Here is a 27,359-nt window from a genome sequence, read left to right on the forward strand (position 1 = left end):
TGTCAGGACTGGGAGAATCTTCTCTTCATCAAGATGGAAGAGGTACTGCAGAAGCAAGAAGCAGCTCTGAACCAGCTACAGAAGCAAGAAGCAGCCTTGAGCCAGCTGAAGGGTAATGCAGTGATTCACGCTCAAGTTTCTATTTCCTCTATGTGATCCATATTCTCGACATAGTTATTATATCTTTTCTTTTCTCTTTAAAGTAAAACAAGCATTTATCGTCATAACTAACTCTTAAGCCATTCATGAAGTTTGTTCATCTTCATTTTCACCTGTCTCACTTCACAGCCTCCTCCTGGGGCTGGTGCCGTTTACTCAAGCACACTTTCCTCTTGGGCTCCATTGGCCTCTCTTCCCAAAATGGCAGTTTGGGGAGGTTCATTAGAGAGATCAGTTGGGTTCTCGCATTATGCAGGAAATGTCTTCACCTGAATCTGAGTTTTTACAGTTTCACTGTTCTCTCAACTCCCTCTTCGGAATCCATCGTTACTGCTCTCTCTCTCTCTCCCCTTGGCTGAGTTAAGAGCGAGTCCTGGGAGACTTGTGTTTCATTGCCTAGCGGACTGGCTCCACCATATCGACTTGTTCATATATGGAATTTTCCCCAGTCTGATTTTTGGCGTCATTACAGTTTCTTGATTCCTTGTTGATTAGATTCTGAATAATTTTATTTGACATCACAATTGCGGTTTCCTTTCAGCTTAATTCAATGAAAAGAAATCTATGAGGTTTTTCTCATGTTGTATTTTAATGCCATAAGCCAGACCTCTTGACCTGTGTCATCTCTGCAGATATGACCTGATTTCTCAAATCTTTATCTGGTTTCAGGAACTTATCCTAGGGCTGAATCGCTAGTTCCAGAACTTGACAGCTTTCCTTTGCATGCAGCCACAGCACAGCACAGCACAGCACATGCGCAGGGAGGGTGTGGCTGTTTGCTGCAGAGCAAGTTTCGTTATTAGTTGGGGAATTGTGAATGAGGTTGTCACACACCTTTCTACCTCAGATTTGTAGGGAATCTTGTAAGTCACGTATGTTAAAGGTCTCATGCTTCAGAAGTGATGTTGACATTTTGAATTGCCTCGTGAAAAAATAGGCAAAGTGCAAGGATTGATTTGCTTCTTGCAATTGTTCAGCATGGCAGGTCAGCACAGGAACTCTGTCTATTTTTTTTATTGTCTCCAGCTGACAGATGTCGGCCCAATTATCTAATAATACACTGGGTCTGATTATAGACGCTTTTTCAGCCATCTAAGGGGATCAGTTTGTGGTGTAGGTGATAAGGAATTAGGCCAAACTTCACTGAAACAAAGACTCACCTGATTAGTCAGTCCTGCACCAGGTTCCCGCCCAATGATTCAGCTTGTGTAGGTCAAAGTGTGTTGAATGGTCATGAACGTCGGACAACAGTTGGTGCTGTAGACCTTCAACTCAGAGCGTTCTTTCCCACAGCAGCCAAAAAGCGTTTCATCCCATGCTGCCAGGAAACGAGGATTTGCTCACTGGCTACCTCAGATCCTCCTTTTCTGCTATTGCCGGAGATTTCTTCTCCTTCCTGTCATGGTGTCTGCAGCCTACCACTTCGGATTTTCTGTTTCTCAGCTACTTTTGCCATGAAACCTAGCTTTTTTTTTGTTAGGGTTTCTTCACCTGCAGAGATGACATTATCAGCGTCATCTGTTTCTGATCTTCATCTCGGCTGCTGTTGTAATCCTTTTCCTGTCTTGGTGTCCGAAGCCTGTCTGGACTTCATTCTTTACAAAGATTACTGGAAAATGCTGTTCCCTTTCCCACAGGGAACTTCATTTGTCGCTCGCTCATTCCCTTCACCCCAAGAACCTTTGTGTGTGTGAGGTACTCACTCTGAAGAACTTCCACATTCACACTCTGTCGCAATGTTACGTGTCAAACATCCCAGCACCAGGAGCCTTCTGTTCCTTGCAGTGTCAAGCCATGAAATGGTCCTCACAGCAGTTTTTGTTCTGGTGGTTGTTTCCCTCACTTTCAAAGAAGTTGGCTTATTTTTCAAGCACACTTACCCTTGCTTGCTTTCTATTTTTTTTTAATTGAGTTCTCTTTTAATTCAGTGTTTGTTCTCTTATCACTGTCATCTGTTTTCTTCACTGGCGGTTAGTTTCCCCTTGCCACTTACACAAGTGAACCGCAGGTGAAGAGAAAAGCCAGGCTGAGTCGCGACTTCTTACGATCTGTTCCTCACTAGAAAGGTGATGAATGCAGAAGAACCTTTGTACACTCTCGGGTATATTTCTCTCTTCTTTCATTAAGATTCTGGGTTACAGGAGTTTATTCATGTCTCCCCGTTATTCACACATTTCTTGTGCAGTATAGTTCTAAGAATAAAGACCAGCTTTTCTAAAAACAATGATTTATATTTCCAGACATGCAGGAAAAACAGGGACGTATTGAAGACAAACTCCAAGGTAATTTTTATATGTTTTACTTCCAAATATTCATGTTCTGCTACATAACAAAATCCTATACTTCATGAGTCTCTGCTTCATAGAATGAGTCAAGTTGCTGTTAAAATGAGCCTTGTGTCTTAGGAAGAAAGTCTAATGTTCTCCCAACAATGATTTATATTTCCAGACATGCAGGAAAAACAGGGACATATTGAAGACAAACTCCAAAGTAATTTTTATATATTTTACTTCCAAATATTCATGTTCTGCTACATAACAAAATCCTATACTTCATGAGTCTCTGCTTCATAGAATGAGTCAAGTTGCTGTTAAAATGAGCCTTGTGTCTCAGGAAGAAAGTCTAATGTTCTCCCAACAATGATTTATATTTCCAGACATGCAGGAAAAACAGAGACATATTGAAGACAAACTCCAAAGTAATTTGTATATATTTTACTTCCAAATATTCATGTTCTGCTACATAACAAAATCCTATACTTCATGAGTCTCTGCTTCATAGCATGAGTCAAGTTGCTGTTAAAGTGAGCCTTGTGTCTCAGGAAGAAAGAATAATGTTCTCCCATCAATCATTTATATTTACAGAAATGCAGGAGAAGCTTGAACACGTCGAAAACAATCTTCAAGGTAATTTTTGTGTGTTTTTTCCAAGTTTTTGTTTTACTAAATAGCAAAGGTCTTTGATTAAAGAGTAAAGTAGATTAAATCAGCCTCGTGTCAGCCTGATACTTCTTAGGAGTGGCTGGACTCTAAAGACCCTGTCGGACATATCTCCACTCTCATTTCTTAGAAAGAATTTCAATGCAACACTTAATATACAGCCAGTGGTAGTATGTGCATTACTCACATGTTGTGGATGTGCCTGGGTGGGTGGGTGGGTGTGTGTGCTTGTCAGTGCAAGTAAGTGAGAGGGAATGCTTATCATTACTTGGGGAGGGCGTTTTAAGCATTTGGAATAATGTACGGATTAGTAGCAAATGATGCGATCAGATTTTGTTTATGTATAGAACACTCTAGAGTAGTAGTAGTATTAAAGTAGTCTAACCAGATCACTGAACACTCTAGAGACCCTCCACCTAAATTATGGACAGATATGACCCTTCCTTCCACTCCAGTTTTATGGGAAGACAATGCTCTTATAATCGTAGTATAAAGACTTTTGTTACACATAGTCTTCTTACTCAATGGGAAAACTGGAGACATTAGAAGGGAACTTCTGCTGTAGTGTTCCTCAATCGTTTCTGAAAGTCAAATTCTGTCAGTTGTGGAAAACAGTTCTCAGTGTTAATGCCAAGCATTGGGCATTTTTGCTGGTAACTGATAATAGTGAAGGTTATGTTTAGCGATACCGAATGAAAAAGATGACAACCAGGTCTCTTGCAAAGAAGGCTTATCAGAATATCAGGGCAGGAAGAATTTTACGTCATCATTATTGATATATATATATATATATATATATATATATATATATATATATATATATATATATATATATATATATATATATATATATATATATATGAGTGTATGTATGTATGTATAAACTCTTCATCTCGAGTACCTCCTATACATTCCAGAGATCCATCAGGAAGTAAAAGACTGCCTTGGAAGGGAGGACTTGGAATCCTTCAAAAACATATCATCAGCAGGTACGTTTTTCTTCTGGAAGGGATTTGCTGCAATTCTTAGTCTATGATTCACTGTTTTTGTAACATTTCTTTATGTCAGGATTGAAAAATAGATGATACTGAATGTTATATTTGCTAATTTAGTACTATAGTACAGGACCTTGATATTACTTAGACATATTCAATGTACAAGTATGAATAGGACTGAAAGTGCATAAGCGTTCCAGACAGTGTTCATGGGATGATTTTTCCGTTCCAGGACAACAAGAACTGGAATCTTCCCTTCTCCAGGAAATATCGGGAGTCATCTCTCTGTTAGAGACGGGAGGAATAGGTCAGTCCTACTTGTGTTCTAGACAAAGGAAAGACAGTTCTTACAGATCAGTCTATTCTTCTTCAGGTGTGAATTGAATGACACTGAAATGTTTCTGTCCTGATCCACTAAACGAAGGAGTCCCTCTCTCGATAGTTTGTCAGTCCTGTGAAAGGTCTGACTGACGTCGATGGGAGGAATTGCTCGTGTAGGCCACTATCAGTCATGATGGTGCTTCTTTTACTCATGTTTCTATGTCAGTTTTATCTTGAGGAATATGTGGAATAACTGCTCTCTAACTGCAATATAACTCTTCCCACAGATGAGTGCTCAGAGGGAAGCCACAACTGCGGTGATCACGAAGCTTACACCGACAAGTTTTCAAGTTTGGGTGTTCCTGTCTACCCGGTTTTGCACGGAATGGTTCGCGCTGTGAAGGTGAGAGATCAGTGCGCATTACTGTGTTCTTTTCTTCATCTATTCTTCCACACTTTGCTTGCATGGCATTTCTTTCCTCACTGTCCCTTTTTTATGCGTCTTTTCCACGAGTAAAGAATCACCCTAATCCCTTTGTTACCGTAGCAGTCAGGAGGTGCTAGGCTGTAGGCCTAGGCCGCTTCTTGTGGACTGAACACACCGACATGGGAAATCAGGGCTCTTCTTCTGGCTGACATTCCACGATCAATATAAATACAAAAGGGCAAAAGCCAATATGAGAAAGCCGTAGAAGAAGAACATTTTGAATCAATTTATCCGTTTCGCAAGGAATATGGACATCGTTTTGAGAAACACTGAAAATCCACATGAAACAAATACTAGTATGGCAGGTGTGAAACCCTTGTATGTGTAGGTCGGAATTCTAGTGTTCAGGTTTTGTGAGGCGGCTTCGGACTGACTCGACGTCAGCAGTCGCTCGCAAATAGAACTTCTTCTTTACTGAGCAGTCTTCAGACAGAGTGCTCACTCACTCACTCACTCCTTCATAATCAGAGAAGCAACGTGACACTTTCGGTGATGTTTCATGGCTCTTTCTCCTCTCAAAGTTAACCCTTTCCCATCTGATGACCTTCCGGTAGGAAGAGGAAACTCTTTCTGTAATAGGATCAAACAGACAGAATTCCAAGTCACTATTCCAACTGCCTTTCTTGTTTCAAGGAACATTTGTCCTTCTTTAACACAGAAATCTTATCTGAGATTGTGAAGGGTATGGTTTTGCAATGATTTATTATATACATATTGAAAGGTCTAATTGTTTTTAGCCAGCATGCTGTCAATTCCAAGACCTTATGATATATGGATTGAAAAAACTCTTATTTCTCTTTGTCCCCCGAAATGACTTTCCTTGCCCTCCCTCAGAACGAAAGGGACCATTCCGCAATGCCTCTTCTCTCAAAACTATGTTTTACTCCCGAGCAGACATGGACGAGTGCGCCCAAGGGAAGGCGGAGTGCAGCCCCCAGGCAGCATGCAGGAACTCCGTCGGGAGTTACAGCTGCTCTTGCAACCCCCCTTTCCAGGGGGATGGACGAACCTGTTCTTGTCCTCCTGGTTTTGCACAGAATGGTTCAAATTGTGATGGTAAGCAGATTGCCCAATCGGTTTTTTACTCCCCATCCTATTTTTTTATATTTTTACATATATTTTACTTTCTAAAAATGTTTTCATCATACTCAAATTTTCTTCCTTTTCCTGACAATTCTTTCATATGATTTTCTCCATACCAATTATTTTCATTTAATCTTATCATAATATCACTTCCTAACGCATGGAAAAAGATTGCCATTCCTTCTCTGAGTTCTGGCTGTCTGAGTTTTGGAAAGACATTCAGAGGAATTGTGTCATCTCTCATTTTGGGTCTTTTCCTTTTGAAAAAACTATCATCCATTTCTTTTTCTCTTTGTGGATCCTTGTTTATCGACCTGATATGAATATATCTTCTGTCAGAAAATCTTTCGTAGAAAATGTCAAACGCTTTTTGAATGTTGATTCGGTAGAATCCAGAGTAATCATTTCTCTCACCTGTCCTGTTCGAAGAACAAATGTCACTTTTTGAAATAAAAAAAAAAAAACAATCCTTACATTTCGTAAAATTGCTGTGGCTTTTAATGTAATGTACTCGTATCTTTTTATGGAATGTGCACTTTTTGAACACTCTTAATGATCTCATTGAACTATTATCATACTTCAAGAACTATTGAAAGCTTTCCAGTCATGAAAATTCTCTCAGAGTCCACAAACATAGGTTTCTTTTCCACTGAACTCATTATCCCGACGTTTGCCCGTTGAGAGTGGATTTGCAATGTATTTATTTCTGAGCTTTCTGCCACAGGTGTGGTGAAACTTTTGAAATTAACATTAATTTGATGACTTTCGTCACTTTCACTGAACTTTCCTTGACAAAGAGTTTGTGTCCACTTTGTTTCTGTGAAGGGATTTTCTAGACTTTCCTAAAGACAAATTGCAATGTATATCTATATCTATATCTATATTATATATATATATATATATATATATATATATATATATATATATATATATATATATATATATATATATATATATATATATATATATATATATATATATATATATATATATATATATATATATATATATATATATATATATATATATATATATATATATATATATATATATATATATATATATATATATATATATATATATATATATATATAAGTATATGAATATAAGAAGGCCCATAAAACACTATTTAAAACGTTCAAACCATATATTTCAGGCACTTGCTTCTTAAGCCCCTGTTCACTTAGAATATGGACAGATGAAATTTTTATAAGGGTATATATACAAAACATAAAGGTGTGGCGTTAAGCCTCTGATGGTATGGAGTGACCGTTTCCTAGAAGAGGAGGAGAATGACCAATTCCTGGTGGTTTTGGCCTCATTAGCTCCCGTTTGGCGATGGATCTGGAGGTCGCCTTTCTTGGGCCATCTTCTTCAGTAGCGGTCTTAGGATTAGAGCGTCGATGTCGACCGATTTCCAATGTCCTCCTGACAGAGTTCATATTGTTGGTTTGATTGATGATAGCAGATTCCTGCATCTTTCTTTTGTAGGGACAGCTACTTTTGAAAACCAACTCCCCCTCCAGTTTATGACATGTCATGTATTTCTGATATTTGGAAAATCCCCGAACTCTCCGTTTAACATGAAAACTGATCTTTTGTGCTCTGTTATTCTTTGCAAGAGTGATCTACCTGTCTCGCCTACGTAAATGTCTTTACAATTTGCTACACGGTATCTTCTTTTAAACTTTGGCTTCTTCCCTTTGTTATTTATGTATACGTTAATTGCGCGAACTCCCGATGGATTTGGGATAATGGAAAATGAAGGGATTGTCAGACCTGAGCTGAACGGTGGCTTTTGGATGTTTTACTGTAATGTATCTCAAGCTTTTTTTGTTGTTGAAATCTATTTGTCTGTTGTGAGTGGGACCTTTAGTATATTTTATTCTCTTTGTTAATAGCCCTCTCGATAATGTGGTTTGGATAGAGCAGTTGCGTTAGGTGTTGGCGGATCGTGTTGAATTCTTTAGTTAGGTACTCATTTGAACATATCGTAAGTCCTCTGAGGAATAAGTTGCACCCTACCATGATTTTTACGGAGACGTCATGGTAGCTTAAGAAATGAATGTAGGAAACAGTGAAAATGTGGGTTTTCTATATACTGTAAATGCATATCTGTTCTGTTTTTTATGATCAGGACATCTGGAACGGCAGTTTTCCGTCCTTTTCCCATTCCGTTTTAAATTTTATGGTCAGCACTTTTCTATTAAAAATTCATTATTCCCCCAGCTATTGTATATATGAGAATTTTTTAATAGTGCTAAATTATTAGTGCCGACCATAAAATTTAAAACAGAATGGGAAAAGGACGGAAAACTGCCATTCCTAGATGTCCTGATCATAAGAAAACAGAACAGATATCTGGAAAAAACTTTTGTTTTACATTTCATTTCTTGTCTACCATGGTGACTTTCATGGTAGGGGGTGCAATTTATTCCTCAGAGGACTTACGATATGTTCAAATGAGTACCTAGGTAAAGAATTCAATGATTTTTCTCCAATACCTAACTCAACTGCTCTATTTAACCATATATTATATATAAGGGCTATATAACAATGCAAATAAAATATACCATAGAGGTCCCACTCACAACCTGACAAATAGATTTCAACAACAAAAGCAAAGACAGTTCGTGAGGAAGTGTGCAGCGATCAGGCAAAAGCTTTTTGTTTTGAACAATGCTCTTCATGTTTCTTTTTCCTTCATTTTCCTTGTTTCCCACAGAATCCATTTGATTAAGACAGATTGCGTTGATTAATTAACATTTTTTTAAATAATATTTTTAAATATTTTACTTTCTAAAAATGTTTTTAGAAAGATTCTTTTTTCCTGACAATAAAAAGACATTGTAGTACAAATTTGATCACTTTTGCACTTATCATAACATCACAAAAGATCAGCGTGCCATTCCTTTCTGAGTTCTGGCTGTTTTTTGAAAACATATCAGAAATACATGACTGTCATGAACTATTATCATGGTTTTGAAAGAAATCATCTATTGAGCTTTTCTCTTTCATGGAATGTTTATCGACCTGATATGCAAAAGAAAGATCGGCAGAATTCAAACGCTTTTGAATAAATCAATCAAATCCAAGTATAAACCTTCCTGTTCGAAGAAAAATGGATTTGACAATCGACATTTGTAAACATCGACGCTTTTAATCCTAAGACCGCTTTAAAAGAAGATGCACTTTTGAAGATTAACGACTCATTGAATATCGCCAAACGGGAACTAATGAACTTTCCGTTGCCAAAACCACCAGGGATTTGGTCATTCTCTCAGAACGTTTGCCCGTTGAAATGGATTTGCAACTCCATACCATCTGAGGCTTAACGCCACAGGTTTATGAAATTTTGTATATATGATATTCTGTATAAAAATTTATCAATATATATTTTACCAGTAACAGGTGGCTAGTGCCTGAAATATATGGTTTATATTTAAATAGTGTTTTATATATATTTTATATTCATATTATATATATATATTATATAAAAAGATATATTCATATATATATATATGAATGAATTTTATCACATCACCGTGATTATATATACAAGCATTAATCTACAAACGTCCTTTAATATAAATATCGCTCTACCTCACTCGGGAATAATATATTTTCATATATGTTACCGGAAGGAGAATTTTTTAGTTGATAATAAGTTCGTCGTCTCGTGGGCTCGAACCACGGAAGACAAGAACTCAGGACTACAGTGACGCGAATTTTAACCACACGGCCAACAACTTGTTGGCCGTGTGGTTAAAATTCCTGAGTTCTTGTCTTCCGTGGTTCGAGCCCACGATATGACGAACTTATTATCAACTAAAAATTTCCTTTTCGGGTAACATATATATGAAAATATATTATTCCTGAGGTAGAGTGAATTGATATTAAAGGACGTTTTAGTTTAATGTTTAATATATATATATATATATATATATATATATATATATATATATATATATATATATATATATATATATATATATATATATATATATATATATATATATAAATATTATCTATCAAATCTCTTTCTCCTTAATGAACAGACATGGACGAGTGCGCCCAGAGGGAAGGCGGAGTGCAGCCCCCAGGCAGCATGCAGGAACTCCGTCAGGAGTTACAGCTGCTCTTGCAACCCCCTTTCCAGGGGATGGACGAACCTGTTCCTGTCCTCCTGGTTTTGCACAGAATGGTTCACATTGTGATGGTAAGACAGATTGCTTAACCAGTTTCTTTCTCCCTATACGTTATGATACTTTTACATATATCTTACCCTCCATTTTCCACTATGATCATTTCTCTTTTGTAGAACTTTCCCAGGCCAATGTTTTTTCCATTGCTTAACCTCTGAGTTCCATGCCACATCACTCCCTGATTCATGAAAAAGCCTCCTGTTCTTTTGCTGAGTTGCGGTTTTCAGAAGCTGCGAAGACAAGACAACTCCTTTGCCACAAAAGTAATCGAGTTTTAGGTATAAAATCAGATGAATTTTATCATCGCATTTTGCGTCTTTTGCTTTTGAAAAAAATCCACTGGTCTTCTCCTGTGCTTGTGGATCCTGAACTGACATGAATCCATCTGCTCCCAGAGAACGTTTCACGGAAGGTGTCAAATGACACCTTTGAAAGTTAGTAGTATTGTTTTGGGTTCATTTTGATACAGCTTCGAGAACCATAAAATGCTGAAAGTCGTGGATTTTCTCTTAGAGTTACAAACATGGGAACCATTTCTACAAAACTCAGCGTCCTTATGGTGGCCGACGGAGAGCACATTTGAAATGCATTTATTTCATAGCTTCTATTTTTGCATCCATCCAGAGAGAGATCTTATGGGAAACTTTTGAGGTTCAGATTAACACGAGTATCTTGGGTCACATCTATTTCATTTATGAGGTCATATCCACTTAGTTTCTAAGAGTGATTCTTTGCAAACTTTCCTTGTGACAATTTGCACTGTGCCCTTTTGCACACACACACACACACACATTGAAGCACACACACACACACACACACACACACACACACACATATATATATATATATATATATATATATATATATATATATATATATATATATATATATATATATATATATATATATATATATATATATTCTTATTCTATTTCTCCATAGAATGAACAGACATGGACGAGTGCGCCCAAGGGAAGGCGGAGTGCAGCCCCAGGCAGCATGCAGGAACTCCGTCGGGAGTTACAGCTGCTCTTGCAACCCCCTTTCGAGGGGATGGACGAACCTGTCCTGTCCTCCTGGTTTTCACAGAATGGTTCACATTTTGGTAAGACAGATTGCTTATTCGGTTTTTTACTCACCATCTTTTTTCATATTTTTACATGCTTTTCACTTTCTAAAAATGTTTTCATCACATTCAAATTTTCTTCCTTTTTCTTACAATTCTTTCGTATAATTTTTTCCATACCAATTATTTTCATTTAATCTTACTTATTATGATTTTACTTCCTAACGTAAGGAAAAGCCTGCCATTCCTTCACTGAGTTCTGGCTGTCTGAGTTTTGGAAAGACATTCAGAGGAATTGTGTCATCTCTCATTTTGGGTCTTTTCCTTTTGAAAGAACTATCATCCATTTCTTTTTCTCTTTGCGGATCCTTGTTTATCGACCTGATATGAATATATCTTCTGTCAGAAAATCTTTCGTAGAAAATGTCAAACGCTTTTTGAATGTTGATTCGGTAGAATCCAGAGTAATCATTTCTCTCACCTGTCCTGTTCGAAGAACAAATGTCACTTTTTGAAATAAAAAAAAACAATCCTTACATTTTGTAAAATTGCTGTGGCTTTTAATGTAATGTACTCGTATCTTTTTATGGATTGTGCACCTTTTGAACACTCTTCATGATCTCATTGAACTATTATCATACTTCAAGAATTATTTAAATCTTTCCAGTCATGAAAATTCTCTCAGAGTCCACAAACATAGGTTTCTTTTCCACTGAACTCATTATCCCGACGTTTGCCCGTTGAGAGTGGATTTGCAATGTATTTATTTCTGAGCTTTCTGCCACAGGTGTGGTGAAACTTTTGAAATTAACATTAATTTGATGACTTTCGTCACTTTCACTGAACTTTCCTTGACAAAGAGTTTGTGTCCACTTTGTTTCTGTGAAGGGATTTTCTGGACTTTCCTAAAGACAAATTGCAATGTATATCTATATCTATATATTATATAAAATATATATATATATATATATATATATATATATATATATATTGTCACGATGCGTATCAAGTACCTGGTTATTACACAACTAATCTCAAGATTCAAAAATATACCTCACTTCAGCCAGATACCTGAACTCTCATAACATTAATTGTTTCCAGACTGAGTACTCTAAAGGTAACAGTGATCCCTTAAGAAAAAACTTATTTATCAACCACTTGAAAAAATCAAACTAAGTCTATCAGAATATGTGTGAGGTATCAAAAATTAAACTAGAAATCTTCTAGAGTAAAAGGGCATTACTCCATCAAAAAACTCTAACTGTTTCCCTTGTCTTAATTCAATTTAGCAAAACTAAAAGAACAAAACATGTTTATCACTTTGCCTTATGCACACACAATCAATCCTATTCACTGGTGATCAATAAATGAAACACAATGTTAAATACAAAAATTTATTTTTAAATTCAAAGTTTATCATTAGAATTCACAATTAATTAGAATTCACAATCTGAAAAATTTACTATTACTCGAAAATAACATAACACTCAATCAATTCTTGAATTAAATTATGAAACAAAACTAATTCACAAAAACTTTATCAGGAATTTAAATTAATCAAGCAAAATTTAAACTATCAAGAATTACTCAAGATTTAAAAAGAAAATCTCAATAAATGAAATCAAGTATGCAATGTTAAATTACCAATGCAATGTTAAATTACCAAGAAATATTTAAAATGCTATGTAAATAAATGTTACATCACAAGCAAACAAAAAATGTGAAAATATAAAGAGATTGTAAACAGAAAAACACACAAAAATACACATAAGATTTATCAATAATGAGTTCACTTGTTCACAAAATTTCTAACTTATCATACCATGGTATCAATAAGTAAAATTTCACGTTACCTTACACAACTTTGAAAACCTCTGTAAATTACTTGCTGCAGCTGCGTTGCACAATACAAATTTTTTTACCAGGCGCCGTTACAGGAACTAAATAACTTTTTGCTAAATTCAGATCTCAAAAGTTAATGTTAAAATGTGACCACAAAAATTACGTTAAAGTAATCTCTTCCTAATTAGGAATGAGAGAGAGAGGAACCAATTCGACTGGTCTCAGAAATCAGAATGAAACAAATTTTAGGATTCCAGTAACAGTGAAACAATTACGTGATGTCATTAAAGCATTTTGGGTGCGAGATACTAAAGAAGCTTCATAGAAGCAGGAAGTGACGTCATTAAAGCATTTTGGGTGCGAGATACTAAAGAAGAATCTTCTAGAAGGAAAAATTACGTCATCCCAGCAAAACGTTTTGAACGCATCTTACAAAACATGACATAATTGATCAGGACACGTATTCTTTCTCTCCAAGTGGCGTGCATGTGACTTGACCAACGCATGAAACAACATGAAATCACTCATCTTGAGGCCCGTATGGGACAAATCGGCGTTTGTTTTCAAAAGCTGTCATCATTAACCCAAAACAAAGCTTTTCGCTCTTATCTGAACTGATGACAATTGAAATGAAACAAGCCCTTCCTGGACACACACACATTCCGCGTGTTCACATACTACGCTTTTACCAAGAAAGATATTCGTTCTAAAGTACGTTACTATTAAAATTATAATAACAATTCTAAATTACGCTATCAAGCAACTTAATCAAGTTCTTTTGAGATCTGATGCCAAACTAAATATGACACTTCAACAATCATTATCATTAAACATAACACATGAAAAAAGTAAATATGTCAAAATTATAGGAGGATATACGTATTACAAGGCAACATCATGAAATTCCTCCCCCGAGAAGATTACTTATCCTGGGTTTGAATCCAACGATTCACAACGGGATAAATAATCTGCTATGACATTATCTTTTCCTGAAATATGTTTAACACTTACATTATATGGTTGCCGGCATAAAGACCACCTGGTCAGTCTCATATTATTATTTTTCATCTTATTGATGAATGAGATTGGGTTGTGATCCGACAACACTAAAAATTTCTTCATTCCTAGGTCGGTTCACATACACTTCAAACTTTTTCAATGCTGTGATTAATGCTAATGTTTCTTTTTCGATTATTGAGTAAGTTTTCTGGTGCTTTTTCAACTTTGAAGACATGAAACATACTGGATGTAAGATTTTGTTGTCATCTTCTTGAAGTAGAACAGCTCCAATTCCACAGTCGGATGCATCAACTTGTATCACAAACTTTTCATTGAAGTCTGGAGCTTGAAGCACTGGTCTTGAAGTTAATATGGCTTTAACCTTCTCAAATGATTCTTGACATTCTGGAGTCCAGACAAACTTTCTTTTAGGACTGGTTAAGTCAGTTAAAGGGAGCTACTACGGCTGAGAAATTTGGACAGAATCGGCGATAAAATCCAGCCATGCCCAAAAATCTTTGTAGCTGTTTCCTGGTAGTAGGAGGGTAGCCTTACGGATACCTTCTATATTAGCATCAATAGGAGCAGAAGGCCTTTTCCAACTTCAAATCCTAGATACTGTACAGTTGCCTTTCCAAACTCACTTTTTGTAAGTTGATTGTTAGTCCTGCTTCCCAGGAAGTTTCTTGAACACTTTCCTTAAAATCTTCAGATGTTCTTCCCATGTATTAGAGTAAATCACAATGTCATCAAGGTATACACCTACTCCTTGTATTGATCCTAGTAGTTGATCCATCACTCATTGGAATGTTGCAGGTGTATTCATCAGACCAAACAGCAAAACAGTGTATTGATACAGTCCAAAAGGAGCAATGAAAGCTGACAGCAACTTAGCATTTTCATCTAAGGGAACTTGATAATATCCTTTCAACAAATCTATCTTGGAAACAAAGTTGACTTGCCCAATATTATCAAGTAATTGATCAGTAACAGGCAAGGGATAATTGTCAGCCAGACTTATAGAATTCAGTTTCCTATAATTAATCAGTACACATCCTAAATGAGCCATCTGGTTTCTTCACTAACACACAAGGAGAACTATAATGACTTGAACTGGGTTCTGCTAATCCATACTGCAACAAATATACAACTTCTTTCTTCAAAACATCTCGATGAAAAGGTGATAAGCGATAAGCTCTCATTTTAAAAGGTTTTCCATCTTCTCTGATCTTTATCTCATGCTTTGTCAGATTGGTACGCTTAGGTACATCTGCAAAAATTTCAGGGAAACTTTGAATCACTTCACTTAATTCACTACTTTGCTCAACACTCAGATGTTTTAGTTTATCTTCCAAATTTTCTAATATTGAAGAATTGTTCATCTTGTTTTCAGCTCCCAATTCGTAGCCGTCATCGTCCTCTGTAGATGAAGTTGTCTGTGTTATTGACACTGTTTCAGTTTTAGTCTCTGAGAAGTAAGGTTTCAAAGATTCACATGTATCTTCCTCTGTCGTTTTCTTCTTCCTGGTGTTTCAATCACATAAGTTCGATCACTTAACTTCTCTATTATCCTATAAGGACCTTGAAACTTATTGGTAAGGGAAATCTTTTCACTGGTAAGAACACTAGAACTTGCTGTCCAATACTAAAATTTCTTAGCTTAGTTTTAGCATCATATTTTCTTTTCATTTTCTCTTGACTTATTTTCAGATTTTCTAAAGAGAATTTTCTAATTTCTCTTAACCTTTTCCTCAAGTTCTTCACATATTCTCCTTGGATTTCCTCTTGATTTTCTTCCCAATTCTCTGCAAGAATCTTCAATGGACCTCTTATGTCTCGACCAAAAATCATTTTATTTGGTGAACATCCCATGCTTTCTTGATAAGCATTCCTAACTTCAAATAACATTAAAGGTAAACCAGCATCCCATTCTCTTCCTGATTCATTACAATACTTAGTTAACATACTTTTCAATGTCTGGTGGAACCTTTCCAAGGCTCCTTGAGTCTCTGGATGATAAGCAGTTGATAACTGTTGTTTTACTCCTAACAAGTTCATCACATCCTGGAATAATTTTGAAGTAAAGTTCGTTCCTCTATCACTTTGCACAATTTCTGGTATTCCAAACTTGGAGAAAAACTCCACCAACTTCTCAGCAATTACCTTTGCACTTATACTTCTTACAGGAATCGCCTCAGGATACCTAGTCACTGGACACATTAATGTTAATAGATATTCATTTCCTTTCTTTGTTTTCGGAAGTGGCCCAACCACATCTATAATTACCTTGTTAAAGGGTTCTCCTCTAACTTCTATGGGATGTAGGGGGGCTTTCTGAATGGTTCCATTCGGTTTTCCAGCTATCTGGCATGTGTGACACACTCTGCAAAATCTGCTAACATCCTTGTGAAGTCCAGGCAAGAAAAAATACTTCATAATCTTCTCAACAGTCTTTCTGATTCCCATATGTCCAGACTTATGCGCTACTGCTACAACTTGTTTCCTCAATGGATATGGAATCAAAATCTGATGATATGCACCCCATTCAGCATTTCCTGGTATATCTGCAGGTCGATGCTTCCTCATTAGCAATCCTTCCTTTAGATAATAACAGAAGGAGGTTTGTTGCATCTCTTCTTGATTAACAACTCTGAAGAACAGATCAGCCAACGTTGTATCCCTCTTCTGCAGTTTCATTAGCTTCTCTCTAGTCACTTGACCAACTTCAAGGGCTGAACTCTCCATATCTGCTAACTCTGCTTCTGTAGTTTCACTACTATCTTCAGGAACACTTTGACTACTCGGAGTCTCTTCAATAACAACAGGATCCTCTTCTTCTTGGGAAATCTCTTCATTACTAACACTAGGGGAAACTTCACTTTCCTGGAACAGCTTTTCTAATCTTAAAGATCCTTCACTTGATTCTTCTGGTGCAGGTAAATCCTCAGTATCTTCACTTGCAGACATGGTTCTCTTCATACTCCTGGTAGTTACACAACTTGGAAACAGGTGGGGGTTTTTCTTCTCTATATCTACTGTAGGACTAACCCTTAATGGTTTGTCTGTCACTATAGGACAAGGAACAAATGGTACACTACCAACTTCATTACCCAGTAAAACATGTACACCTTCAACAGCTAGTGAGTCCTTTACAGTAAAATCAACATTTCCTGTCACCAATTCACAGGACAAATGCAAGCGGCATATAGGAGTTACCTCTTCTCCTCTATACCCTTCAAATAACTGAATCTCCGGTGAGATTCTTCTCCAACTGTGGGTGAGCACCACAAACTACCACACTATGGTTACTCCCCGTATCACGTAATACCTTGACTGGTACCTGCACACTTCCTCCTTGAGTTGTCAGCGTACCTTCATGGTTATATGGCTTAAAGCCTCCAAGCTGCTCAGCCACTCACTGCTTGAAGTTACATTTCCACTGGTTGCTAAACACTCTGCTTGTTTAGTCTCAGTCTTCCCACACTGCTCTTCGTAGTTTGCTTCATCTGGTTACCTTTAACCACTTGACCAACTGGTTTGGTCTGCTGTTTGTATGATAACAATCTCGACTGTAGTGTCCTACTCTTCCACACTTGTAGCAGACAACATTAGTCTTCTGTATCTGTCTTGAGAACAGACTGGATGATGAGGATTTAACATTCAATTGCTGAGGATGTTACCTGACTTTGTATTGGGCATAGCCACTAGAAGGATTTCAGTTGTAATGTTCCTGAAATTTGGATGAGATCTGAAACCTGTGCGTTGTTGGTTCTGGTATTTTGACATTATAATTTCTTTTGCTAGAAATTATATTAAAATCTTCGCTCAATGTAGCAGCTTTGTCAAGTTTTTAACTCTCTCTCTCTTAAATAGGCTCTTATGTGTTCAGGAATTCCTCTAAGATATTGTTCTAGGACTACTAACTCCTCAAGTTCGTCCATAGATTTAACTTTAGCAGCCTCCAACCGTCGTTTAAAACATCTTCTTACTTTGTAAGCATAATCCAAGAAAGTTATCTTGTCATCCTTTCTCAGAGATCTGAATCTTTCATTATAATATTCAGGGGTCATCTGGTAAACTTGTAGCATTATTATGTTTAAGTACCTTGTACTCTTTACACTGATCAGCTGATAAGGCTAAATAGGCACTTCTTCCTTTACCAATGAGAACACTCTGTAACAAGACCGACCATTTATCCTCTGGCCATCCCTGAAGCCACTTTTTCAAAGTGATCAAAAAACTCATCTGGGGCTTCTTCTGTAAATTTCGGAATTAACTTCTGCACTCTTACTACATCAAATACAGGGTCTGAATTACCTTGAGTAGGGTTAGATGGTGTTACAGGTAATGTGGATCGAGCTTTTATTAACTCCATCTCCCTTTCATGTCTTGCTCTTTCTCTTTCTTCTTCTGCTGCTTTTTCTTCTTCTCTTTCCTTTCTTTCTCTTTTCTCTCTATCTTCTCTTTCTCTTTCTGCTTGCATTTTCTCTCTTTCAGCCTGTATCCTCAGCTTAATCAAATTTTCTTCTGCTTCTATACGTCTAAGCTCTGCTTCTGCATCACTTTTCTCTTTCTTTTGCTCATGTTTATCTGTAAATTCTGCCTCAGCTGCATTCAACAATTCTTGCGCCTCTCCCAACTCTTCATCTACTTTACCAGAGTCCATCAATGCTTGGATTGCAATATATTTGATTTGTGCCTTAATCATACCACTAGACACATTACCCCCACATGCTACTGCTAAAGCAATCCACTGTGCCTTAGTCAGGTTGGATTCAGATAACTCTTGGATGGAAGGAGCTGCTAAAAACCTCTGAACATTGAACAGAGCCATATTCTCTAAGTTACTCAACTAAATAATTTACAATACAAAGCAAAAAATAACTATGTGGTCACTCTCCTATCAAAATATATCCCTAACACCACCACCAGTATAAACCATAAACCAGAGTGATATTTTGTTTTGTTCCACGGGTCTCTGGGCACCAAACAATATAATGTCACGATGCGTATCAAGTACCTGGTTATTACACAACTAATCTCAAGATTCAAAAATATACCTCACTTCAGCCAGATACCTGAACTCTCATAACATTAATTGTTACGACTGAGTACTCTAAAGGTAACAGTGATCCCTTAAGAAAAAACTTATTTATCAACCACTTGAAAAAATCAAACTAAGTCTATCAGAATATGTGTGAGGTATCAAAAATTAAACTAGAAATCTTCTAGAGTAAAAGGGCATCACTCCATCAAAAAACTCTAACTGTTTCCCTGGTCTTAATTCAATTTAGCAAAACTAAAAAGAACAAAACATGTTTATCACTTTGCCTTATTTACACACAATCAATCCTATTCACTGGTGATCAATAAATGAAAACTAAAATGTTAAATACAAAAATTTATTTTTAAATTCAAAGTTTATCATTAGAATTCACAATTAATTAGAATTCACAATCTGAAAAATTTACTATTACTTCGAAAATAACACAACACTCAATCAATTCTTGAATTAAATTATGAAACAAAACTAATTCACAAAAAACTTTATCAGGAATTTAAATTAATCAAGCAAAATTTAAACTATCAAGAATTACTCAAGATTTAAAAGAAAATCTCAATAAATGAAATCAAGTATTGCAATGTTAATTTACCAATGCAATGTTAAATTACCAAGAAATATTTAAAATGCTATGTAAATAAATGTTACATCACAAGCAAACAAAAAATGTGAAAATATAAAGAGATTGTAAATAGAAAAACACACAAAAATACACATAAGATTTATCAATAATGAGTTCACTTGTTCAAAATTTCCTAACTTATCATACCATGGCATCAATAAGTAAAATTTCACGTTACCTTACACAACTTGTGAAAACCTCTGTAAATTACTTGCTGCAGCTGCGTTACACAATACACACTTTTTTACCAGGCGCCGTTACGAGCTAAATGATTTTGCTAAATTCAGATCTCAAAAGTTAATGTTAAAATGTGACCACAAAAAATTACGTTAAAAGTAATCTCTTCCTAATTAGGAATGAGAGAGAGAGAGAGGAACCAATTCGACTGGTCTCAGAAATCAGAATGAAACAAATTTTAGGATTCCAGTAACAGTGAAACAATTACGTGATGTCATTAAAGCATTTTGGGTGCGAGATACTAAAGAAGCTTCTAGAAGCAGGGAAGTGACGTCATTAAAGCATTTTGGGTGCGAGATACTAAAGAAGAAGCTTCTAGAAGGATAATTACGTCATCCCAGCAAAACGTTTTGAACGCATCTTACAAAACATGACATAATTGATCAGGACACGTATTCTTTCTCTTCAAGTGGCGTACGTGACTTGACCAACGCATGAAACAACATGAAATCACTCGTCTTGAGCCCGTATGGGACAAATCGGCGTTTGTTTTCAAAAGCTGTCATCATTAACCCAAAACAAAGCGCTCGCTCTTATCTGAACTGATGACAATTGAAATGAAACAAGCCCTTCCTGGACACACACACGTGTTCACATACTACGCTTTTACCAAGAAGATATTCGTTCTAAATTACGTTACTATTAGAATTATAATAACAATTCTAAATTACGCTATCAAGTAATAATCAATTTCTTTTGAGATCTGATGCCAAACTAAATATGACACTTCAACAATCATTATCATTAAACATAACACATGAAAAAAAGTAAATATGTCAAAATTATAGGAGGATATACGTATTACAAGGCAACATCATGAAAATATATATATATATACACATATATATATATATATATATATATTTATATATATATATATATATATATATATATATATATATATATATATATATATATATATATATATATATATATATATATATATATTTATACATATAGGTGTGTGTGAATTATTATATATATATACATACATATATATATATATATATATATATATATATATATATATATATATATATATGAATAATTTTATCACATCACTATGATTTATATACAAGCATTAAGCTACAAACGTCCTTTAATATCAATTCACTCTACCTCAGGAATAATATATTTTCATTTATGTTACCGAAGAAATGAATTTTTAGTTGATAATAAGTTCGTCGTCTCGCGGGCTCGAACCACTGAAGAATTCAGGACTACAGTGACGCGAATTTTAACCACACGGCCAACAAACTGTTGGCCGTGTGGTTAAAATTCCTGAGTTCTTGTCTTCCGTGGTTCGAGCCCACGAGACGACGAACTTATTATCAACTAAAAATTGACCTTCGGGTAATTATAATGAAAATATATTATTAGGGGGTAAGTGAATTGATATTAAAGGACGTTTTATATATATTACGCTTATATATATATATATGTATATGTATATATATATATATATATATATATATATATATATATATATATATAAATCTCTTTCTCCTTAATGAACAGACATGGACGAGTGCGCCCAAGGGGAAGGCGGAGTGCAGCCCCCAGGCAGCATGCAGGAACTCCGTCGGGAGTTACAGCTGCTCTTGCAACCCCCCTTTCCAGGGGGATGGACGAACCTGTTCCTGTCCTCCTGGTTTTGCACAGAATGGTTCACATTGTGATGGTCAGACAGATTGCTTAACCAGTTTCTTTCTCCCTATACGTTATGATACTTTTACATATATCTTACCCTCCATTTTCCACTGTGATCATTTTTCTTTTGTAGAACTTTCCCAGGCCAATGTTTTTTCCATTGCTTAACCTCTGAGTTTTCCATGTCACATCACTCCCTGATTCATGAAAAAGCCTCCTGTTCTTTTGCTGAGTTGCGGTTTTCAGAAGCTGCGAAGACAAGACAACTCCTTTGCCACAAAAGCAATCGAGTTTTAGGGATAAAATCAGATGAATTTTATCATCGCATTTTGGGTCTTTTGCTTTTGAAAAAAATCCACTGGTCTTCTCCTGTGCTTGTGGATCCTGAACTGACATGAATCCATCTGCTCCCAGAGAACGTTTCACGGAAGGTGTCAAATGACACCTTTGAAAGTTAGTAGTATTGTTTTGGGTTCATTTTGATACAGCTTCGAGAACCATAAAATTCTGAAAGTCGAATTTTCTCTTAGAGTCACAAACATGGGAACCATTTCTACAAAACTCAGCGTCCTTATGATGGCCGACGGAGAGCACTTTTGAAATGCATTTATTTCATAGCTTCTTGCATCCATAGAGAGAGATCGGGAAACTTTTGAGGTTCAGATTAACACGAGTATCTTGGGTCACATCTATTTCATTTATGAGGTCATATCCACTTAGTTTCTAAGAGTGGTTTTTGTAGGCATTCCTTATGACAATTTGCACTATGCTATTTTATTTATATATATATATATATATATATATATATATATATATATATATATATATATATATATATATATATATATATATATATATATATATATATATATATATATATATACAGTATATATATACATATACATATAGAAATATCAACATACAATCATCTGTGGAACAGAAATAAATTTCTGACTCACATCAAGACTGAACCCAGGTCTTTCAATTTATTTCTGTTCCACACGTGATTGTGTGTTGATTATTTCTATCTTATTCACTCAGAAGGGATAATTCGAATGAAATGTTGTCAACTGGGTCATTGCTGAGTCGAGAAGTTGGGAAAAACACGCTTTATGCAAGCAGTTAGCTTGCCCAGGTAATTCCTTGGGTGCAGTTGCCCTCAGGTTCCAGCTTCTTTTATGACTTGTATGGCCTAGTGGGCCTTTCAAGTGCCCTGACGTGAGTGCCTTTCAATTGGAAGACCTGGGTTCGATCTGATGTGAGTCATAAAAATATATATATATATATATATATATATATATATATATATATATATATATATATATATATATATATATATATATATATATATATATATATATATATATTCAAATCTTTTCTCCTTAATGAACAGACATGGACGAGTGTGCCCGAGGGAAGGCGGAGTGCAGCCCCCAGGCAGCATGCAGGAACTCCGTCGGGAGTTACAGCTGCTCTTGCAACCCCCCTTTCCAGGGGGATGGACGAACCTGTGGTAAGGGAAGACGATCCTTCGTCTCTCTGAGCTTTTTCCTGCAGAGTCAGAATCTGTGAAACACAGAGTCAGCACAAAAGAGCTAAATTGCTTCAGTTCCCTTTGTTGTATCATCATCTACTTTCTCATCTTATGAATCAGCTCATGAAAGATCTGCCTTGATGTCTGTCATTCGGGCGATTTTGGCTCTTGTGTAGCCTCCTCATCCTCACTGCAACCTCCTCTTTCTCCCTCCAGGGTTCTCGTGCGAAAGCCCGGCCAAGGTCTTCGAGGGTCTGGGATGCGTGAAGCTTGTGGAGGAATGGAAGACCTGGCAGGAGATGAAGGCCACCTGCCAAGAGGCAGGGTGGCGTCTCCTGCAGGACTTCTCCTCCCTCACAAGTTTACAGGAAGTTGTTCAGGCTTTTGAATATTATGGTAAGTTACTTCCTGACATAAATCTATCTAATAAGAATACTCATCAACAGAAGAGAGAGAGAGAGAGAGAGAGAGAGAGAGAGAGAGAGAGAGAGAGAGAGAGAGAGAGAGAGAGAGAGAGAGAGAGAATTTTTCAATGTCATGTTATGCCATAGACAAACATACATTTATATATATACTTACATACACACAAATTGTTGCTGATTAGCATTTATCCAAGAAAAAAGAATATATATATATATATATATATATATGTATATATATATATATATATATATATATATATATATATATATATATATATATATATATATATATATATATATATATATATACACACATTATATGTATAAAAATGTATGTATGTATGTTAAAGGGTGAGTTTATGCAATACACCGGGAAATGAAAGAAGAAGTAATTCTCAGCAAAAATGTTCTCTAAAGAGAAACATTTGAAGGCTTCGTTGTGGTTGAGGCAGTTTCAAAATGGCCGTTGAGGCGAGGAGGAGGAGGGAGGGAGGGAGGAGGGAGGCCCTTCCAGGGAGGTCAGAGTAGCCTGGGATGGGGGGCAGTGGGGTGGGAGGAAGCGAATGGGGCAAGTGGATTGCTAGTCCTTTAATTATTGTTCTTTTTTTATCTGTGTCCAATGAATACCATTGATGAAGAAGAAGAAGAAGAAGAAGAAGAAGAAGAAGAAGAAGAAGAGGGTTTCAATGATGCATCATTTTTTTGTTCAGTATCCAAAGAATAGATTTGACTGGGAGGTATTTGATTCACATCGGCCTAATCACTCCTTCCTCATCCTTCTCTAACGCCCCCTCCCCTCCCACCATTCCCCTGACTACTCCCCCCTCCCGGACGCCATCTTGCTCGCCCGGGGGTCAGATGGTGGAGGGTGGGCGGCCATTTGGAAATTCCCTCACCCACAAACAGAGCCTTCAATTGCATTTCTTTATAGAACGTTTTCTGCTCAAAATTACTTTTTCTTTCATTTCCCGAAATATTTGCATAAACTCGTGTTACACCCTGTATGAATATATATATATATATATATTCATGATGTTAGCTATATAATACGTATATCCTCCTATAATTTTGACATATTTACTCTTTTTTTCATGTTATGTTTAATGATAATGATTGCTGAAGTGTCATATTCAGTTTGGCATCAGATCTCAAAAGAACTAATGATTAAAGTAACTTAATAGCGTAATTTAGAATTGGTAATATAATTTTAATAGTCCAATAGTTTAGAAGAATAATATCTTTCTTGGTAAAAGCGTTCAATGTGTGAAAAAGGACTTGTTTCATTTCAGTTGTCATCAGATGAGATAGGAACACTTTGTTTTGGGTTATGATGACAGGTTTGGATTACAAACGCCGATTCATACATTTTGATTCAAGACGAAGGTTTTGTTGTTACTGAAATTGTTTCTGACTTTACGCCATGTTTTGTAAGAAAAAGAAAACGTTTTGCAAAATGGCTAACTTTTCTTCTGGAAGAAGAACTTCTCCTTTGAATGATGCAAAATGCTTTAATGACGTCACTTCCCTGCTTCTAGAACTTTTGTAGCAAAGTGAGTCAAATGATTTTTTAATGACATCATGTAATTGTTTCCGTCTTACTGGAATCCTAAAATTTGTTTCATTCTGATTTCTGAGACCAATGATTTGTTTCTTTTCTCTCTCTCTGGTTCTTAGAGATTCCTTTAACGTAGTGTTAAGTCACACATTAACATGGATTTTGAGATCTGAATTTAGTAAAGTTATTTAGTTCGTAAGGTAACGTGAATTTTACTTATTAATACCATGGTATGATAAGTTAGGAAATTTTTAAACAATGAAATCATTATTGATAAATCTTATGTGTATTTTTATGTGTTTTCTATTTACAATCTCTTTATATTTTCACATTTTTTATGTTTGTGATGTAACATTTATTTATGTAGCATTTAAATATTTCTTGGTATAATTTAACATTGCATACTTGATTTCATTTATTAAGATTTTCTTTTTAAATCTTGAGTAATTCTTCTAGTTTAAATTTTGCATGATTAATTTAAATGTTCTTTTTATCTGATAAAGTTTTGCTTTAAGTTAGTTTTGTTTCATAATTTAATTCAAGAATTAATTGATGTTGTATCATTTTCAAGTAATAATAAATTTTCAAAGAATTCTAATTATAAACTTTGAATTTAAAAATAAATTTTTGTATTTAACTTTTTAGAAACAGTGTTTCATTTATTGATTACCCAGTGAATAGGACTTTTTCTGTTCCCATGATTCCCTGATAAACATGTTTTGTTCTGCCATTTTGCTAAAGTGAACTTTTAAGACCAGAAACAGTTAAAGTTTTTTGATGGGTGATGCCCTTTCTAGAATATTCCTAGTTTAATTTTTGACCTCACACATATGTCTGATAGACTTAGTTTGATTTTCAAGTAATAAATAAGTTTTTCTTTCATTTACCTTTAGAGTAATCAGTCGTAATAATTAATGTTATGAGAGTTCAGGTATCTGGCTGAATATAAGGTATATTTTGAATTTTGAGATTAGTTGTGTAATAACCAGGTACTTATATATATATATATATATATATATATATATATATATATATATATATATATATATATATATATATATATATATATATATATATATATATATATATATATATATATATATATATATATATATATATATATATATATATATATATATATATATATATATATATATATATATATATATGTGTGTGTGTGTGTGTGTGTGTGTGTGTATATGTATAAAGTTCAAAAATGCTATTAGTCAGGAATCACCGAAGAAATATATTCACACGACGTTCCATAAATAATGAGAAAGCTAATATTTCCAACATATCATTTACCGTAATTGTCCTTAATATTTTGATTCATTGACTAAGTTTTCTTTGTTCTGATCATTTTTCTTTCTTTCTTGACTTTCAAAGGATTGTGGATAGGAGTGTATGAAGGGAAATGGACGGAGAAAGGAACCCCTCTGGAAGAGGGACTTTGGGTGGAAGGTTACCGAGCAGACCCTTCGAGGCGTTGTGGCTTCATTGACTGGGATTCTCCTTCTTTGTACAAAGTGAGTCAACGTGATTGTTCAGTAAAGAGATGGGGTTTGTGCCAAGTACAACTGGCGTAATAAAATCCCCAGAAGAAGTCAACATCAGGTTGATTTTCTTCTGGTGATGCAGAAGCCTGATTTGTCCTTCTGGGGATTTTATGATTTCCCTTTTAGTGAATAATGTCTGAAGGATTCTTCCTTCCTTCCTTATTCCTTCCTTCCTTCCTTTCTTCCCTTATTTCCTTCCTTCCTTCCTTATTCCTTCCTTCCTTCCTTCCTTCCTTCCTTCCTTCCTTCCTCTCCATCCTCTCAGAAGATAATGACACTGTCCTGCTGAGGAAGAGAACTCAGCTGTCATTAGAAACATATTATTGTTATTATTATTATCATCATTATTGTATGTCACAATATTCATCCACTTAGAATGTGCCTCTTGAAGTCTTGAAGGCTTTGTTATGGTGTTCTTCCTCTGCTGCTGCACTTCTCTGGTGCTGTTCTGTGACAACCTCTGAGGATACGATATTATAATATTCTTTTGTGCTTTGCGAAGGTTCTTTCGTGGAGATGAATATGACCTTTTATTATAATCGCTTTGTGGTTATGGGAAATGTTTGGCATAAACTGGAATTGTTATTCTGTATGTGAGCTTTCAACAATATACGCATGTGAAGCA

At 35.6% G+C, this 27,359-nt stretch overlaps 1 protein-coding gene across 8 annotated transcripts; it reads left to right on the forward strand.

The window, feature by feature from the left end:
* LOC136856554 (uncharacterized) lies at positions 1-27,359 on the forward strand. 8 transcript variants are annotated; one of them, XR_010858397.1, is made up of 13 exons: positions 7-48; positions 79-112; positions 2,400-2,441; positions 3,024-3,065; positions 4,016-4,087; positions 4,326-4,400; positions 4,702-4,817; positions 5,796-5,957; positions 11,141-11,166; positions 21,563-21,698; positions 23,061-23,180; positions 23,418-23,597; positions 26,565-27,359. XR_010858397.1 is itself a non-coding variant. In XM_067134391.1 (10 exons), exons 1-8 carry the CDS (start codon positions 34-36, stop codon positions 10,199-10,201), a joined length of 747 nt encoding a protein of 248 aa, XP_066990492.1. In that variant the 5' UTR covers positions 7-33; the 3' UTR covers positions 10,202-10,203; positions 11,141-11,166; positions 21,563-21,698. The 8 variants fall into 8 exon arrangements, 1 of the variants encoding a protein (XP_066990492.1); XR_010858401.1 differs by lacking the exon at positions 11,141-11,166 and adding an exon at positions 10,043-10,203 and having other exon boundaries at positions 7-112; positions 21,536-21,698; XR_010858396.1 differs by having other exon boundaries at positions 7-112.

Source organism: Macrobrachium rosenbergii, chromosome 36 (genome assembly GCF_040412425.1).
Source record: "Macrobrachium rosenbergii isolate ZJJX-2024 chromosome 36, ASM4041242v1, whole genome shotgun sequence".
NCBI lineage: Eukaryota > Metazoa > Arthropoda > Malacostraca > Decapoda > Palaemonidae > Macrobrachium > Macrobrachium rosenbergii.

Bases quoted from the DNA above. Each gene is read 5' to 3' on its own strand.
- LOC136856554 (XM_067134391.1), top strand. From the start codon at position 34: ATGGAAGAGGTACTGCAGAAGCAAGAAGCAGCTCTGAACCAGCTACAG. The intron at 3,066-4,015 runs GTAATTTTTGTG...TATACATTCCAG, and splicing joins CGTCGAAAACAATCTTCAAG to AGATCCATCAGGAAGTAAAA. The intron at 4,401-4,701 runs GTCAGTCCTACT...CTCTTCCCACAG, and splicing joins GTTAGAGACGGGAGGAATAG to ATGAGTGCTCAGAGGGAAGC.